Source organism: Leguminivora glycinivorella, chromosome 13, assembly GCF_023078275.1.
Source record: "Leguminivora glycinivorella isolate SPB_JAAS2020 chromosome 13, LegGlyc_1.1, whole genome shotgun sequence".
In the NCBI taxonomy this organism is placed as follows: Eukaryota; Metazoa; Arthropoda; class Insecta; order Lepidoptera; family Tortricidae; genus Leguminivora; species Leguminivora glycinivorella.
The window spans coordinates 21,835,617-21,852,022 of record NC_062983.1 but is presented as its reverse complement, the minus strand read 5'-3'; the positions used below and the strand labels follow the sequence as shown (position 1 = coordinate 21,852,022).

The window sequence follows — 16,406 nt, the reverse complement described above, 5'->3', positions numbered from 1 at the left end:
AAATAAATAAATTAAATTAATCTTTCATAAACTGCCATTATTTCCTCATGTGACTATAAGTTCCGGCACTTCCGGCGCATGTGTTTAGTGGGAGAAATAGGTATGGCTTTTTATTGTAAATCATGGGCAATATTTCAACTACAGTCAGATCAGATATAAAAAAAATTGCCAACATTGTATTTAGTGTCTTCTTCTAATCTGTGTGAGAAAAAGGGACGAGCCTACGATGTTGCTACTTTTTAATTTCGACTTTTTTTTTTGCCAAGCTGTAGATTGAACTACCAGTCCTCTCGGTATTGTCTTCCGGTACCTTAAGGTTTTCTCTTGGTTTGACTAAGGAAAGTGAAAGTGACAGTGCTCCCTGTACGCCACCAACTGCCCGACATTTGCAAAAAAACCAAGATGGCGGATCGACGCGATCTCGAATGCAAATGGCGCTCAAACGTGCCGCCGCACATTTAAATGTCACCGGCCGCCATTGTGCCTAAATAGCCGGTCCCTTTAATAAGTATACATACATGAATAATATTAGAGAACCGAAGTTTGTGCTTTTTTTGATGCTGTAGTTGCAGCTTGACTTTATTTGCATGCTTTCGTTTTTCACTTGTTTTTGCAGTCGTCATCCTCTTTGGTATTACTATAGTATAGTTCTGTGCTATGATATGGCTTAGGGTCAGTTGCATCAACCACATCAATTAAGTTAACAGACACATTAACGTCACGCAGCAGAAGTCTATGGAAATTCCCATAAAAAATATTTAGCGAACGCTAAATTCGGTAACAGATGGTTTGGTTTGGTGCTACTGGCCCTTACTTCGGGAGCAGGGGGTTCCAAATTCTTGGTATAAGTTTCCGAGCGGACCCCTGATACATAGGCACGCTAAAATTAAATTAGAAGTTTGAGAACTGCACCATTAAGGTGCAGAACTTTCGAAAGCCCTAACCAAAGAGTATTGAAACACTACGTTGCCCAAACCTAAAAAACTGAGGCCTTCCCTGTCGGTATTTTCCTGCAATATTTTACTCATTAATAGTACAATATTATCCGCTTTCGATAATGTTTAATGTTTTTAATACTTGCACACGCTTGCATGCAGACTAACCTTCACTGACCTTCTTATAACTGTGTTTTAGCGAATAAATTATTCAAATAAAACGACCTAAATAGATATCTTGCAACAGACAAGTTGTGGTAGGTCAATAACTCGGCCCATAACCTGCGCGCTGCGTACGCGCTTCTAATCTGCAAAATAAAAGACGCCGCCGCGGGGGGCGCTTTTAATTGTACCATGGCGGTACATCAGAGCCCCCGGCCAGTGTGGTTGGCAGGATAAGTCCTGGGCTCGAAACTACGTTTCCAAAATCGATAAATTAGGGTTAGGTTAGGTTAGCTTCAAGCTCATGGTTTATGACTTAGACATGAGTTAAAGTAATATGTGTTGGAGCTTGGAGCCTATATGTTCAGTTAGTTACCTAAAAGATGTACGGTAGGTTTTTATACAAGTATTTAAGAATCTGTCTATTTAAAAATAAAAGTTTGGCATCTTAGCAACGTGTCTATTTCAGTGGTCCTTCGGACCGGATATAAAGTGAATGAGTGGTGAAAAACGAATAATCGGTGTTCAATGTATTGCATTAATTGATGATATTGATAAATATGATGTTATAAATTACACCCCAAAATGAAATAGCCTATGAATTTATTTCGAATTTATTTAGACCCAAGGTCTTATCATAGCAGACAATTGAGACAATTTTATTTGTAAACTATTTATTATTAAAAACCACAACAGTTGAATTATGAGGTGTGTTGCTAAGAAATAAGAATCTTTAACATTTCTGCTTATAGTTATTTTCGAATGCAGCTAGGTACAGCTTAGAAAAAAGAATTGAAATGGAACTAAATTTTTTTATCATAGCAACACTTAACTGTTCTCATAGAAAAGTGTCAAAATCTGTTAAAGTAGTTGCCACATGCAATATGGTTTACATAGACGGTGGCGCCCCTACTATTTGCTACTCTTTCTATTTTTGCCAGGCTGTACTGTATATTTGCCACACCACAGGTCGGTACCTGCTGCTCTGCTAACGCTACATTTCATGCACCATGTTATTACCTATAGTAATCGTAGCGTGCTTTACGATTGTCGCGTGTGTGGTAGCAGTGCCCGAGGGCAGCCGCCATCTTGTATATCAAAGCGGGCAAAGTGTTCAGAAATATCTGAACACCTAGTTCAACGCTCCTAATAGATGTGTGGTCCGATATTTGTGACCAATTTGCCCGCTCCGATATATCCGATGGCAATTGTACACTCAGTCCGTTTTAACATTATCCGATCCGATATCGGATGTCGGAAGGATGTCAATGGAAAAAAATCCAAGATGGCGCCTGTAATGTTTGGGATATCGGTCCTACATCGGATATCGGATCGGATAATGTGAAATCGCATTTATACAGACGACAATCTTGTCTGTTTTAGGACCTTAGGTCTGCAACATGGCTTACAATATCTTATGTACGACGACGACGGTATCATCGACGATACAGATCACTAACTCTTTCTAGTTCTTATTACAGCTTAAAAAGGTCTACTACAAGGTGTTTTTTCGTGCCTTTGACTTTAGGCATTGGTCCCACCAAAAGCGAAGCGAGTTTTTTTTCTAAAATAGGTAAATTTAATATTTTTTCTACTCAGAATCACGAGCCCTTTCGATCCTACTAGGCGGAAAAAGGCGTCCCAAATTTAATTTTTCCACTTTGTTACTATCTATTTTTAACCCCCGACGCAAAAACGAAGGGGTGTTATACCTAAGTTTGACGTGTCTGTCTGTGTGTATGTCTGTCTGTCTGTCTGTCTGTCTGTCTGTCTGTCTGTTTGTCTGTCTGTGTGTGTGTCTTGTCTGTGGCATCGTAGCTCTCGAACGGATGAACCGATTTTGATTTAATTTTTTTTGTCTGAAAGCTGAGTTAGTCGGGAGTGTTCTTAGCCATGTTTTTCAAGCACTTTGTACAGCGGTATGCAAAATAATAGACAATTTTGGGACCATTTTTTGGTCTCTCGTTTTTAATCCTAGATCGAAAAACATAAAATGTATCTTCCTTACATTTTTTTTTGGTCATTCTTCTCGCGAAAATGCCCATCGGCGATAGAAACAGTGAGACAAACGAACAAAAGATAGTCGCTCCCGCCTTGTATACTTACGGCCCAGCCACGACATTGGTCTAAGCGCGATAGCGGTGAGCGGCAGCCATACGTGCGAATGAAAAGTCCCATCACTGCGTCTCGTTCCAATGTATGGCCGCCGCTCACCGCTGTCGCGCTTAGACCAATGTCGAGGCTGAGCCGTTACATATAAAAGATGATCGTTCCAGCGGTTCGTGGATGAGATGGTAAGGGGACTAGATTTTTGCTATGCCTATTTAGATGACTTTCTGGTATACTCTAAATAAAGACGAAGAAACTCACAAAGAGCACCTGCGCCAGTTGTTTGCCAAGTTCCAGCAGTACGGCATGGTGGTTAACATCTCCAAATGTGTCTTCGGTGCGCCAGAGGTAACGTTTCTAGGCTACAGCATTTCAGCCGAAGGTACCAAGCCCCTCCCATCCAAGGTCGATGCCATCAAAGAATTCCCTGTTCCAAAGAATGTGAAGGAGTTGCGCAGATTCTTAGGGACGGTTAACTTCTACCGCAGATTTATCCCTGGAGCAGCAGCAACTCAGGCTCCACTTCACGCGTTTTTAACCGGATCTGCAAAACCTTCTCATCCCGTCAACTTTAGCGCTAAAGAACGAGGCTTTCGAGCGTTGTAAGGACAGCTTATGTCAGGCTGCGTTGCTAGCGCATCCGAATAGTCAGGCTAGGCTGGCCGTTGTCACAGACGCTTCTGATACTGCCATGGGCGCTGCACTTCAGCAGTATATCGACGGAGAATGGCAGCCCCTGGCGTTCTTCACGATCGAACGATCGTTCATGGTGATGAACTATTCGCTCTCTCTTTTATTTACGTGGGAGCGATCTTTCGTTCATTTCTGTCGCCGATAGCACATCGGTTACTCGCTTTTGGTAAGACTAGTGCCTTGGTACAGTGTACAGGTAACCGTGTACTACATGATTTGCCGTGGGCTGGTATTAAGTATGCAAAAGCAACGGGAGTCCTTGCACGACGCTTTGATGGTTAGCTCGATAACTTGACGTCTATAGACGATCTAAGGCCCGAAATATACTTCAAGGATGTGTCAGATGTGTGTTGTTTACTATTTTTGCCTTTTAAGTACGCTTCAGATTCTAAATAAGGTTAGCCTAACTACTCTCCTGTTACTCAAATAGTTTCATTAATTTGTCCGTTTCACGAAAAATACTTTATCTTATCTTAGCCTAATTTATTTAGATAAGGTCACAATGTGCTAAATCCTAGGTCCTACATCATCCTTACAAATAAAAATAGCGAATATTTTAGGGTACCTAGCATACGAATGAAAGTCGAGCGTGTTTAGCTCATTTTCATCCCATGGAGGGCAGCGGGTGATGACAATGCGTCATACACTAAATTCTTTCAGCTGCTGACTGTACTCAATAGTCCAGTAAATATGCGATATTTATCCTCGATTCCATATAAAACTCAAAACTTAATTATAAGTCCTTGATTCCAATTTTATGGCCCAGCTCCCACTATTTATGAAAATCGCCACTTTATCGTCAGAAGCGTTGATTTAGAGATCAGTCTGAAGCCGTGGGAATGTCGCCGATGCAAATACCGCGCGGGGATGAACGTCAGCTATCTTGGATTTCGTTTTGTTAAACCTTTCTTGTTGGTTACTCGAAACATAACCTCACAATTTAGGTATACAGTTTATTTTCGTAGGTAATGCTTAAATGACATGAGCTTTTATGGAATTCGCGAGTTTAGGTTGCGTTCAGTGATTTACGTTTAGGGACTGTATTAGTTAAAATCGTTTGTGATGCGTGAATTCGGTGAAGTGCGTAAAATTTTTGATTCATAAATCGAGATAAAGGAAGACGGGTAATTTGGTACATAATTTAAATGAAACTTACATATTTACTGATTATGTTTATTTGTTTCATATTCTATTATCTTAACTGCTTCTCTATAGATTGTCCAAGCGATATTCTGAAGGGCTTTGCGGGCGTCATCCACTGATAGTCCATCGCTGTACTTTAAGATGAATGCCAGCTCCTCATCCAAAAGACTGAAAAGGGAATTCATACAACGCGTGCTCCGTACCGCATCGCCCACTTCCTTTAAGTTACCCTTCTGTATAACGTAGTCGTAGATGGAAGGATACTCCCAAAGAGCCATGACAACCGGTGCGCAGACTAAAGAATACGAATCACCAGTGAAGTAGTCCTTTATGTCTAAATACAACTGCCATATAAGAGCCAGATGGCCACCGAGGATGTACGCGCTTCGCTCCATGTCCTCGCCGCGGCGCGCGAGCTTCAGGGCGCCCTGGCAGCCCTTGCCGAGGATGCTGCCGGCCTGCAGCATGGTCCGGAGCACCCACTCCTCCTTGCCTTGCCCGAGGTACGGCTCGCTGCCGAGCTTCTCCAAGTTGTATTCGTTCTCCCAGTCGTATCGGCGAACCTCTTGGCCCACTGGTGGAAAATAATCGGCATCAATCGTGATCAGTCTATGTGGTCTAAATTATTTAGGTATTCTCAGAGACTGACATTTGAAAGTTACTTCGCAATATTTTAAGTGAGTATTAGGGGTTAGCTAAATTAGCGACTAGCAAACTGAAATTAAAAGAACCTTTAGGCTTGGAAGGAATAGGTTGGTTGTCCGCCCCACGTTCGCCCAGGAACTCCGCTTCGATCTGGTCCCGCAGACCACAGGAGATAAGTTCAAGCACTTCGTTGTTGCAGATGTTTGCGTAATTCTGTAGGGCTTTGGCCAGTAAGATGTCCCCTGAAACATATATTTTCGCATTATTTACGCCTTAGGATTTTTCTAGCTCTCGAGATAGTAGTTAGTAACGTCTACCTAAAGAGAGCGACGGCCACCCCCTTTCTTCCCGTGGGTGTCATAGATGTCGACTGTGGGATGTGGGTTAAATTGTGGCGTAGGCGAGAAGCTGGCAACCCGTCACTGCAAGTCACAATTTGGATTTCCTTCAACCCCCTTTGCCAAGAGTGGCACTGAAACTTGAGTAGTTCATGTGCTCTGCCTACCCCTTTATGGGATACAGGCGTGGTATGTATGTATTACCTGACAAGAGAACGACTTTATTCTCTTCATGTTGCTGCTGTTTATCTCCTGATTTCTCCTTCTTGTGCGAGTTCATAATGGTTTGATGGATTCTGAGGCCGGTGCATTGCATGTCGAGCATTTCAGCCAGGGCTCGTTGGGAGTGAAGTATTCCTGGTCACAGGATAACATTCAACCTTGTTGAAACAGTCAGTAGCAAATGTTTCTATACTTTATTAAATAAATTAACCAATAATGAGATTTTTCCAGAACAATAGCTACTACCAAGGACGATAAAATAAAAATAATAAAATAAAATATTTTTCCCCCCACTAGCTCGGAAACACTTGTTTTGTCCTTTATTACCAGCGGGTAAAAACGCATTTTATCCACTAGTGGGTAAAGTAATTTGACCTTGAATAAAGTCAAATTAACTGCTTTAAAATTGATAAAAGTAGGTGAATCTAGTAATAAAGATGATTTACCACCTGTGGAAGTACTGGAAGCGGTGATAAACGCATTTTTTGCGTTGTAGTTTCCTCGCTATAGTGAGGGGAAAAGTTTTGTGTTACACTCGGGTGCAAATGTATTTTACTTCTCATGTGTTAAAAAACTCGCAAGTTCAGGATTCTATTCTCGAACCACTCGCTTCGCTCGTGGTTCAACTATAGAATCCTTTCACTTGCTCGTTTTTCAATTCCACACTCGGCGTTAAAATACAACTTTGCCCCCTTGTATAACAAATAACTATTATTGAGCAAAAATACCGTACTAATACCGGGACAGACAAAGCCCATTACACATTTCTCTGTCCCTCTACCACAGAATACATAATAGTACAAGTACAGAAGGCTCCCTTTGATATTCACACTATGCCGCAATCTAAATACCTACATTAACAAACGTACCGCACGCGAGCAGCCGACATTGAATTCTATTGCGCGGTGCGAAGGTCGTCACCACTGAATGGGCCGCGAACTCACGGCCCCCGGTATTTACTTGTAGCTCGGCGATAAATTCGCGGAGTGAGCCGCCCCTGCCTCTATGCACAAAGTATTCGGCAATCAAATGGCTAATCTTCTTACCTGAATCATGCTGATTGGTGAAATCTTTTTCGTCGAACCCGGCTGCCTTAGAGACAAGGAGGACTACTAGGCCATGTCGCAACTTGCTCTCTGAGCTAGTTAGTTGGTTCTTCACGTACTTTAGAAGAGGATTCGTTTTTACCTGAAGATAGAAGGTAAGTAATACAAACGACATCTTTAACATTCGTCGTCTGATTCCCTGTCGTGTGATCAAAAATATTTGTTATTTATAGCTAGGAACTAGTTCACATATTTATGCGGTTTCCTATCACAGGAAGGACCTTCTTAATAAGGACTTTTTCATTTGAAATTCCAACATTAAAAGTCATCTAATCGCCCTTATTACAGACGAAATAATAAAGACCCATCTACTCTAAGGAAAACCACATAGGTGATGATGACCTTGATTCTCAATCAAGCAGAAGGTTATTGAAGATATGATTCTCAGCAGTAATTAACTTTGACGTTAAATGATGGAAGAAGTTGCTGGTTACCAGTTTTTTCAAAAGAATGGCGGTGTCATCTAACTCGTTCTTGAGCCAGTGGGTGCCGAAGGAGAGAGGACCGCCCACGATCTTCTCAGCACGGGACACGACTTTGGAATATTCTTGACTATCCTTGCTGTATCTGAATCACATAATAATAGTTATTTTATTTGTTATACAAGGGGGCAAAGTTGTATTTTAACGCCGAGTGTGGAATTGAAAAACGAGCAAGTGAAAGGATTCTATAGTTGAACCAAGAGCGAAGCGAGTGGTTCGAGAACAGAATCCTGAACTTGCGAGTTTTTTAACACACGAGAAGTAAAATACATTTGCTCCCGAGTGTAACACAAAACTTTTCCCCTCACTATAGCGAGGAAACTACAACGCAAAAAATGTGTTTATCACTGCTTCCAGTAGTTCCACAGGTGGTAAATCATCTTTATTACTAGATTCACCTACTTTTATCAATTTTAAAGCAGTTAATTTGACTTTATTCAAGGTCAAATTACTTTACCCACTAGTGGATAAAATGCGTTTTTACCCGCTGGTATTAAAGGACAAAACACGTGTTTCCGAGCTAGTGAGGGGAAAAAACATTAAGTCGGAATAAGAGTGGCGCTGAAACTTGACCAGTTTCATGTGCTCTGCCTACCCCTTTTTAGGGTTCCGTAGTCAACTAGGAACCCTTATAGTTTCGCCATGTCTGTCTGTCCGTCCGTCCGTCCATCCGTCCGTCCGTCCGTCCGTCCGTCCGTCCGTCCGTCCGTCCGTCCGTCCGCGGATAATCTCAGTAACCGTTAGCACTAGAAAGCTGAAATTTGGTACCAATATGTATATCAATCACGCCAACAAAGTGCAAAAATAAAAAATGGAAAAAAATGTTTTATTAGGGTTCCCCCCTACATGTAAACTGGGGGCTGATATTTTTTTTCATTCCAACCCCAACGTGTGATATATTGTTGGATAGGTATTGAAAAATGAATAAGGGTTTGCTAAGATTGTTTTTTGATAATAATAATATTTTCGGAAATAATCGCTCCGAAAGGAAAAAAAAGTGCGTCCCCCCCCCTCTAACTTTTGAACCATATGTTTAAAAAATATGAAAAAAATCACAAAAGTAGAACTTTATAAAGACTTTCTAGGAAAATTGTTTTGAACTTGATAGGTTCAGTAGTTTTTGAGAAAAATACGGAAAACTACGGAACCCTACACTGAGCGTGGCCCGACACGCTCTTGGCCGGTTTTTGGATTACAGATGTGAGTGACAGAGTGACAAAGAACAAGAAGAGAAACAAAAATACCAACCATTACATACCATAATTATAACAAACGTTGTGCTTACTTTTTATGAGCCGCCGAGCGTAACCAAATGCCATTATTTTTCAAATTGCACAACTTTCTGGTAAACATTAAGTTGATTAGGTAATTTTCAGTAACTTAAGAATATAGTTCAATTTAAATATGTATTTGAACAAGTCTATATGAAATGCTAAATTGCACTAAGATACCACGGCAGCATTTATAATTTGTTTATTAGAATGAAATCGAAAAAAACGTATGCGCGTTTCGCTCATAATTATGAGGCAGTATTTACACTGGTGGTATTTATTTGTTTCATACATGTAAAGTGAAAATTAAAAAGCGAGCGCGTTTTTTTTTGTTTTTTTCATTTTTCATTTGATGATTATGTCGAGCCCTAAGTTTGAACTCACCCCCCTCTGATATACGTCCCTGTTGCAGATTCTCACACTGCCACCGTTCCAGTGGGCCAGCGGACCTAATCATCATCATCAGCAGCCGTTTATCGCCTACTGCTGAATATAGAGGCCTCTCTTCTAGAACGCCACCCCTCCCGGGCCTGAGTTACCTAGTCTCATCTAGTAACCTGCAATTTTCCGGATGTCGTCAACCCAACGAGCCAAAGGATGCCAGGATACGTAGCCGAATGGCACAAACGCTCACCAAACGAAACGCTCGTAGATATCTATCTCTATCGCTCGTGCGTATTGGCGCGACAGAGCCAGACTACCTTTCGCGGCGTTTCGTTTTCGTTTCGCGTCGCAGTAATGCCGTTTGGCTACGGCACCAGCCACTTCTTACATTAGCAGACCATAGCCCTTTGGCCTAAAGTTCACTATCATAATTATGTTTATCATAAAAATATGATCGTAGGCAACGTTGGAAAAAAGGGATGCCACCTATGATCAATATATCTATGATAAACATAATGATAGTGGACTTTCGGCCATAGACAATGTCCAGTCATAGCTTGGCCTCTTTCTCACTCCGGAGCCCCGACTATCAGTGTGATAACCGCGTAGTTTAAATTAATTAATAATTCATAGATATTGTTTACTGAACAAGGCGTGGTTCAAAAAAAATATGAGATTTTTTTTCCGTAGCACCAATGTCAATGATTAGACAAAACGAAGGTCATGCCTGCTGAAACTAAGGTTATTCGTATATAATAACCTTAGTTTCAGTCCTGGATTTCCAGCTGCAGTGTTCGCTCCGTCTGTATTGGCCCTAAAACCATGTTTAGGTACGGCGAAATAGTTATTTGTTATACAAGGGGGCAAAGTTGTATTTTAACGCCGAGTGTGGAATTCAAAAACGAGCAAGTGAAATGATTCTATAGTTGAACCACGAGCGAAGCGAGTGGTTCGAGAATAGAATCTTGAACTTGCGAGTTTTTTAACACACGAGAAGTAAAATACATTTATTTGCACCCGAGTGTAACACAATTTTTTTTCCCCTCACTATAGCGAGGAAACTACAATGCAAAAAATGCGTTTATCACTGCTCCCAGTAATTCCACAGGTGGTAAATCATCTTTATTACTAGGTTCACCTACTTTTATCAATTTTAAAGCAGTTAATTTGACTTTATTCAAGGTCAAATTACTTTACCCACTAGTGGATAAAATGCGTTTTTACCCGCTGGTATTACAGGACAAAACACGTGTTTCCGAGCTAGTGAGGGAAAAAAATCATGTAACTATACAGTACTTACATATTGGGGTGGACAGCCCCAGCACATGCGCCAGGAAGCGCTCGTGGCCTGATTCTCATTTATCCTGCCTTTTGGCCGCTGTACACATATGGCCAACGGTTCCACCAGCCCTTTGTGAAACCCCTTGGCCAAGATAAGAGCCGCTGTTTACACATTGGCGAACCAATCACTTGGCATTGGCTCTTCATGAAAGATGGACGTGTAATGAAAAAATCTAGGAAATTCTTGGTCATAGACGTTGTCAGAAAAAAAATATTAAAAAATAATAACCCCGTAGTAAAATTAAATTATTTGCAATATTAACAATTTTTTGAATATTCTGAGAAGAACATTTATCTTTTTTAGGAAATACATTAAACATTTGCAAGGTTATTTTATTTCCTAAAATCTACACTATTATTGGCATAGATAAACTTATTATTTTCGTAAATATATCACTACTGTCCTCTCTGACGGCTGACGACCAACTGAATGAAGCGCCAACGTGTAAACGCAGTTGGCCATTGGCGCCAAGATCCTTTGATGTGTGGACAAAAAACCGACACGAATCGGTTGGCCGGCAAGCGCAAGCGCCAACTGCCAACTTACGGCCAAGTAGCCCTCTACACACATGGCCAAGGGGGTTGGTGGAACTGTTGGCCATGTGTGTACAGCGGCCATTTGAAAAACTATTACCAACTATGACTGATGTGGGACTATTTCCAGAGGCGCGAAATCCATATTGTCTATGGGTCTAATTTTTTATTTGCCGCTTTTTTTCTAGTGACGGAAATAGCTTGCCAGACTTTATACCCACTACTGTACTGTAGTATGCAATAAATACATTGTACACGCGTAGGTACATTGTAGGTATTTAATCAGGCGCACAGCGGGGGGCTCGCAGCCCGGTGGGCCTAATGTTACTCATGCACTAAAAATAACCTCACCTCAGGTATTGCACAGTGCATATGTATAGTCTGGCAAACCAATGTTGTCAGTAACAGTAGGTACTTCTTCGAACAGATTGACCATCCAGTAAGTTCAATAAAATGGGTCTATATTAATTCGCATAACTGAATACTCCTAATATGAATTGGCATACCGTTTATTACGCATAACGTTTAATACGCATATCATTATTTCGCATAACAGATTTCGTATAATGCTAATACGCATAATGTAAATTGTTATAACGATGAATTGGTATAAGTATAATAAGCATAACTTTGTTTCGTAGAATGTTTAAATGGCATACAAGAAAATTATATTTTCACCACACTAACGGGTAACGGCTTACTTTTCTGTTCGAAAACAGATAGCAAAATTACATTTTATCCACAAGAGTGCAAAGTAATTTCATACAAATTTTAACTTGATGTCTTAAGCTAGCTGATAGAATTTTACCTATAAATGATGATTTTGAATCATAAATATTGAAGAAATCGATGGATTTGATTTAGTTTGATGTTTTATAGTCAGTATTTTGTTCGTGTTGGGGTGGTGAAAAATTTTGTGTTTCAAACTCGGTGGCAATGTTTAACGTGCCGTACGAAGGTTAATGTGCCTTGAAACCCTCGCAACGCTCAAGATTCCACTTTTTGAACCACTCACTACGCTCGCGGTTCAATATTGGAATCTTCCGCTTGCTCGGGTGTTGGCACGTGCAATCTGCGAAAATCTGACCGATGAAATAATATTATTTAAATACTATCCATTTTCAATTTCTTTAGTAAGGTACAGCGAGGCAAATCTAGACTACAAGGCAATTGTAACTAATACATTTTTTCCATTATTACACTATTTCCATTATTACATGTATCCACTGAACACGCCTACTATATAACTGGTAGACACTCTATTTTCCGAAAAACACTTATGAAAAACGAAGAAACTTAATAGGTAAGTAATGTATAAATAAAATAAAGACTCCTTAACTCAAATAATCTTTTTAATTTAAGATTAGCAGTTAGGTTCATAAATGCATGTATGTTTCTTAAAAATAAACAGTTTTTTTAATAATGCAAACATTGTAAAACATAGAAGAAATTGACCAGTTACATTTGCCCCCCACTCGAGATTTGCCCCGTTGTACCTTACTTACCCCTATTTTTTTCATTCTTAATAAGTGAGACAGTATAAAATTAAATACTCAAAATCGAGCGCTCGAAATTGGAAAATCAGCCCCTGATTGACCCAATCGCTTGCTCCATACAGTTAGTATGGCAATTGATTTTAGGATAATTAAAATTATACGAAATAATAGTATGCAAATTTCAATTATGCAGATTCATTGTTATGCGAAATAAGAATTATGCATTTTTAATATTATGCTTATTCAATGTTATGAACAATTATGTTATGCGAAATCTGTTATGCCAATTCAAATTATGCGAATTAATGATAGGCGAAATAGAGGGCACCCCAATAAAATGCCTTGTTGTGCATGCCTAGGTATACTAATAAAGAGATAACGCAGGGTGGGAAGACTAAAATCTAGAGTATTAACGGATCAGCAGATTGAATTTCTAATAGGTACGATGAGATTTACGGAAATAATACTTTTTCTACTACAAAAACTTTTTTTTAAGAAGGTAAGTATGTATCACTAATATATAGGTAGAAAAGTCACTATTACTCATTAATAGCGCGTTGATGTCTTTTCCTCTTGCCTTGGATTTTCTAGCCTGAATTTTTTTTTCGTCCCATACAAGCTTTTGATCCTTGATAGGAATGGGATCGATTGGAGTTAAATGCTTTTTTGTGAAAAATGACCTTTTTCTCGCACCCTCTATGTTTTTTCTAAAATGCCAATTTTCATAAATAAAAAATCGGAGGAAGGTCTTCTAAGACCATTTTTGAGTGGCAGCACGGGAACTAGTAGCTGTGCCTTTACTGACCCGCTATCAAAGTACATCCTGTATAAAAGCGAATTATAAACCTCACTTAACTCGACCATGCTTAACAAAGTCCTTCAGGCGATCAAGAACATTAATTACCATTGGAAAGGATTCTTAATTACATAATACACATCAATGCATGCTTTTTACTTGAGCCGGTTATCAACACTAACCCCCCAGGCGAATTTGAGCCTTAAATATTCGAATATAGTAGTCAAGATATTAAATATAGATGCGGATTAAACTGCCAAAAATATGTATAAGGTGCATTATTATTGTATAAGGGTTATTTCGAATCACAAAAATGCTCGGGTAATTTTGAAAGGGGAATGATGGAAATAATGGTGATTCTTATATGACCTTCGAAATTACCCAACTTAATCCATACTTACTTAATTCCTTACTAATATTTGCTAATATTATAAATGGGAAAGTGTGTGTGTGTGTTTGACCATTCTTTCACGGCAAAACGGAGCGACGTATTGACGTGTTTTTTTTTTAAATTAAGACAGTTGAAGGGATGGAGAGTGACTATGATAGGCTACTTTTTGTCTCCTTCTAATTCCCATTTCCCCTAAAATGGGGGGTGGAAGTTTGTATGGAACATTCCGCAATTTTCGAATATAACACGAGCGAAGCCGCGGGAAAAGCTTGTTGCTTACGTTAAAGTTGTAGATTAGTTATTTGTTTTACAAGGGGGCAAAGTAGTTGTTTAACCGCACGTGCCAATATTGATACCCGAGCAAGCGAAAGATTCCAATATTGAACCGCGAGCGTAGCGAGTGGTTCAAAAAGTGGAATCTTGAGCGTTGCGAGGGTTTCAAGGCACGAAGGTTAAACAAACTTTGCCACCTAGTGAAACAAAATTTTTCACCACACCAACATAAACAAAATACTAACTATAAAACATAAAAATAAATGAAATCCATCAATTTATTCAATATTTATGATTCAAAATCATTATTTATAGGTATAATCTAGCAGCCAGATTAAGACATCGAGTTATAATTTGTATGAAATTACTTTGCCCCCCTGTGAATAAAATGCAATTTTGCTATCTGTTTTCGAATAGCAAAGAAAGCCTTTACCAGTTGGTGTGGTGAAAACATATTTATGGCACTTTGTCCGCATATATACTTAATACAATGACTCCACCAAGATAAACATTTTTCCCTTGAACAACAGAACCAGTAATTATACATGTGTTATTAAACTCTTGCCTTAATGATAGCTTGCAACGACTCAAATTTGAATTCTTCAAATCGGTTATATCCGGCGCAATTTTAGGTTAATTGCGTAAAAACACTTTTATTTCGGCTTATTCTTCAGAGGCTTACAAAGTAGAGTAATTTAAGAGAATCATTTATGGCGACTGAAAACCTCTCTTTTTGGCTATAGTAAGAAAATAAACGTTAGGTATAACGATTGATCTTTTTAATACCTATACTTACCATATATGATGGTGGCATACTAGCATACTGCCCGGTAAGCAGTCACTGGAGTCTATGGACATACTATGGACGTCTGCAACTTCAGAGCAGTTACTCGTACATGCCCCTTGAAAATTCTTTGAAAACCTGTAAATAGGTATGTATTGTACATTCCTTTTTAAGCAAAAATTTAGAGTTTTATAATATTACAGAGACATCTTTTTCTTAGTAGACTAAAAGCAAACAGGACTTTGTCAAAACTACCATTTCATGTTGGTAGGCCCCATGGGAGGAACGTTCCAATTTGAAAATTGGAACGTTCGATTTACGACGCGCAGGCCAGTAGGCGCGCGCCACGCCCCATTATTATCTGTAGTCGGTTTTAAACGGTTTGAATTTCGAACACATAGGAATTAAAAAGCTATTTCATGGAGTGGGGAGAGAGGGATACGGGAGCTTGTTTATGTCAGTTACTTTTTTGTGATGGATATGTGTATTTTTTATGACAAAAATGAAAGGTCGTACAAGATAGATGGGAAATATGGGAATAGAGAAGTCCTCACCATACATAGAACTGTGAAAATCATGGGTTAAAATAAATCATGATTACTGCAAGCACTGTCTCGTGATAAATGTTATAAAGTCAAACCGAACTTTTCGCACTGTTTGTGTGATAGCGACGCACGGATGCGATAAAGTTTATCCAACATTGAACATAGTATTTAATATGTTGATATTTTCTTAACCAATCAAAAAATAATTCTCGTTACCGATTTTGGTACAAGAAAATCTATATTCTATGGCTTTGGCATACATGAGTATTCACGTATTTATATCAGATTGATCAGTTTTTTTTGTTACATCCTGTATGTTATCAGATTTGCAGAGAAATGTGAACAATACCTACTTACCTTAGGTATACAGATAAAACCTCAACGGTTGAACAGATTTACCTATTTAGAAGACGATTTGTTACACATCTGTCAGTAGACATTTCATTATTAGTACATTTCTAGGTTAGGGTAATAAATTTTCAAATTTATTCAAGCCATGTCGAAATTTTACTGGAAAGTTATAAACTGTGAAAACCACAAAAGGAAGATGATATTTTCGAGGAATTTCCATTCATTGCTAATGGATGAAACTGTTAGAAAATCTACCTGTTCATGGATGAACCGGGGGTGAGAAATTTTAGGGGTAATTCTCAAAAAAGTGGCATCGTACCCTGCCATCACGTTTTTGAATAGAAAGTATGCGAAATATATAATTTTCACATATAATTAAAATTTTCATAAGTAGGCATTAACGTG

At 39.2% G+C, this 16,406-nt stretch overlaps 1 protein-coding gene across 1 annotated transcript; it reads right to left on the bottom strand.

Moving 5' to 3' along the window:
- Positions 1-5,059: 5,059 nt before the first annotated feature.
- On the bottom strand, positions 5,060-9,270 carry LOC125232333 (all trans-polyprenyl-diphosphate synthase PDSS2-like). The gene is made up of 6 exons (XM_048137961.1): positions 9,121-9,270; positions 7,788-7,920; positions 7,294-7,435; positions 6,230-6,382; positions 5,774-5,929; positions 5,060-5,616 (listed from the first exon to the last, which is right to left on the bottom strand). Exons 1-6 carry the CDS (start codon positions 9,186-9,188, stop codon positions 5,060-5,062), a joined length of 1,209 nt encoding a protein of 402 aa, XP_047993918.1. The 5' UTR covers positions 9,189-9,270.
- Between the last annotated feature and the right edge of the window lie 7,136 nt (positions 9,271-16,406).

Coding starts and splice junctions, on each gene's coding strand:
- LOC125232333 (XM_048137961.1), bottom strand. CDS start 9,188: ATGTTTACCAGAAAGTTGTGCAATTTGAAAAATAATGGCATTTGGTTA. Junction 7,921..9,120: donor CGCTCGGCGGCTCATAAAAA/GTAAGCACAACG, acceptor TATGTGATTCAG/ATACAGCAAGGATAGTCAAG. Junction 6,383..7,293: donor CACCAATCAGCATGATTCAG/GTAAGAAGATTA, acceptor TCCTGTGACCAG/GAATACTTCACTCCCAACGA.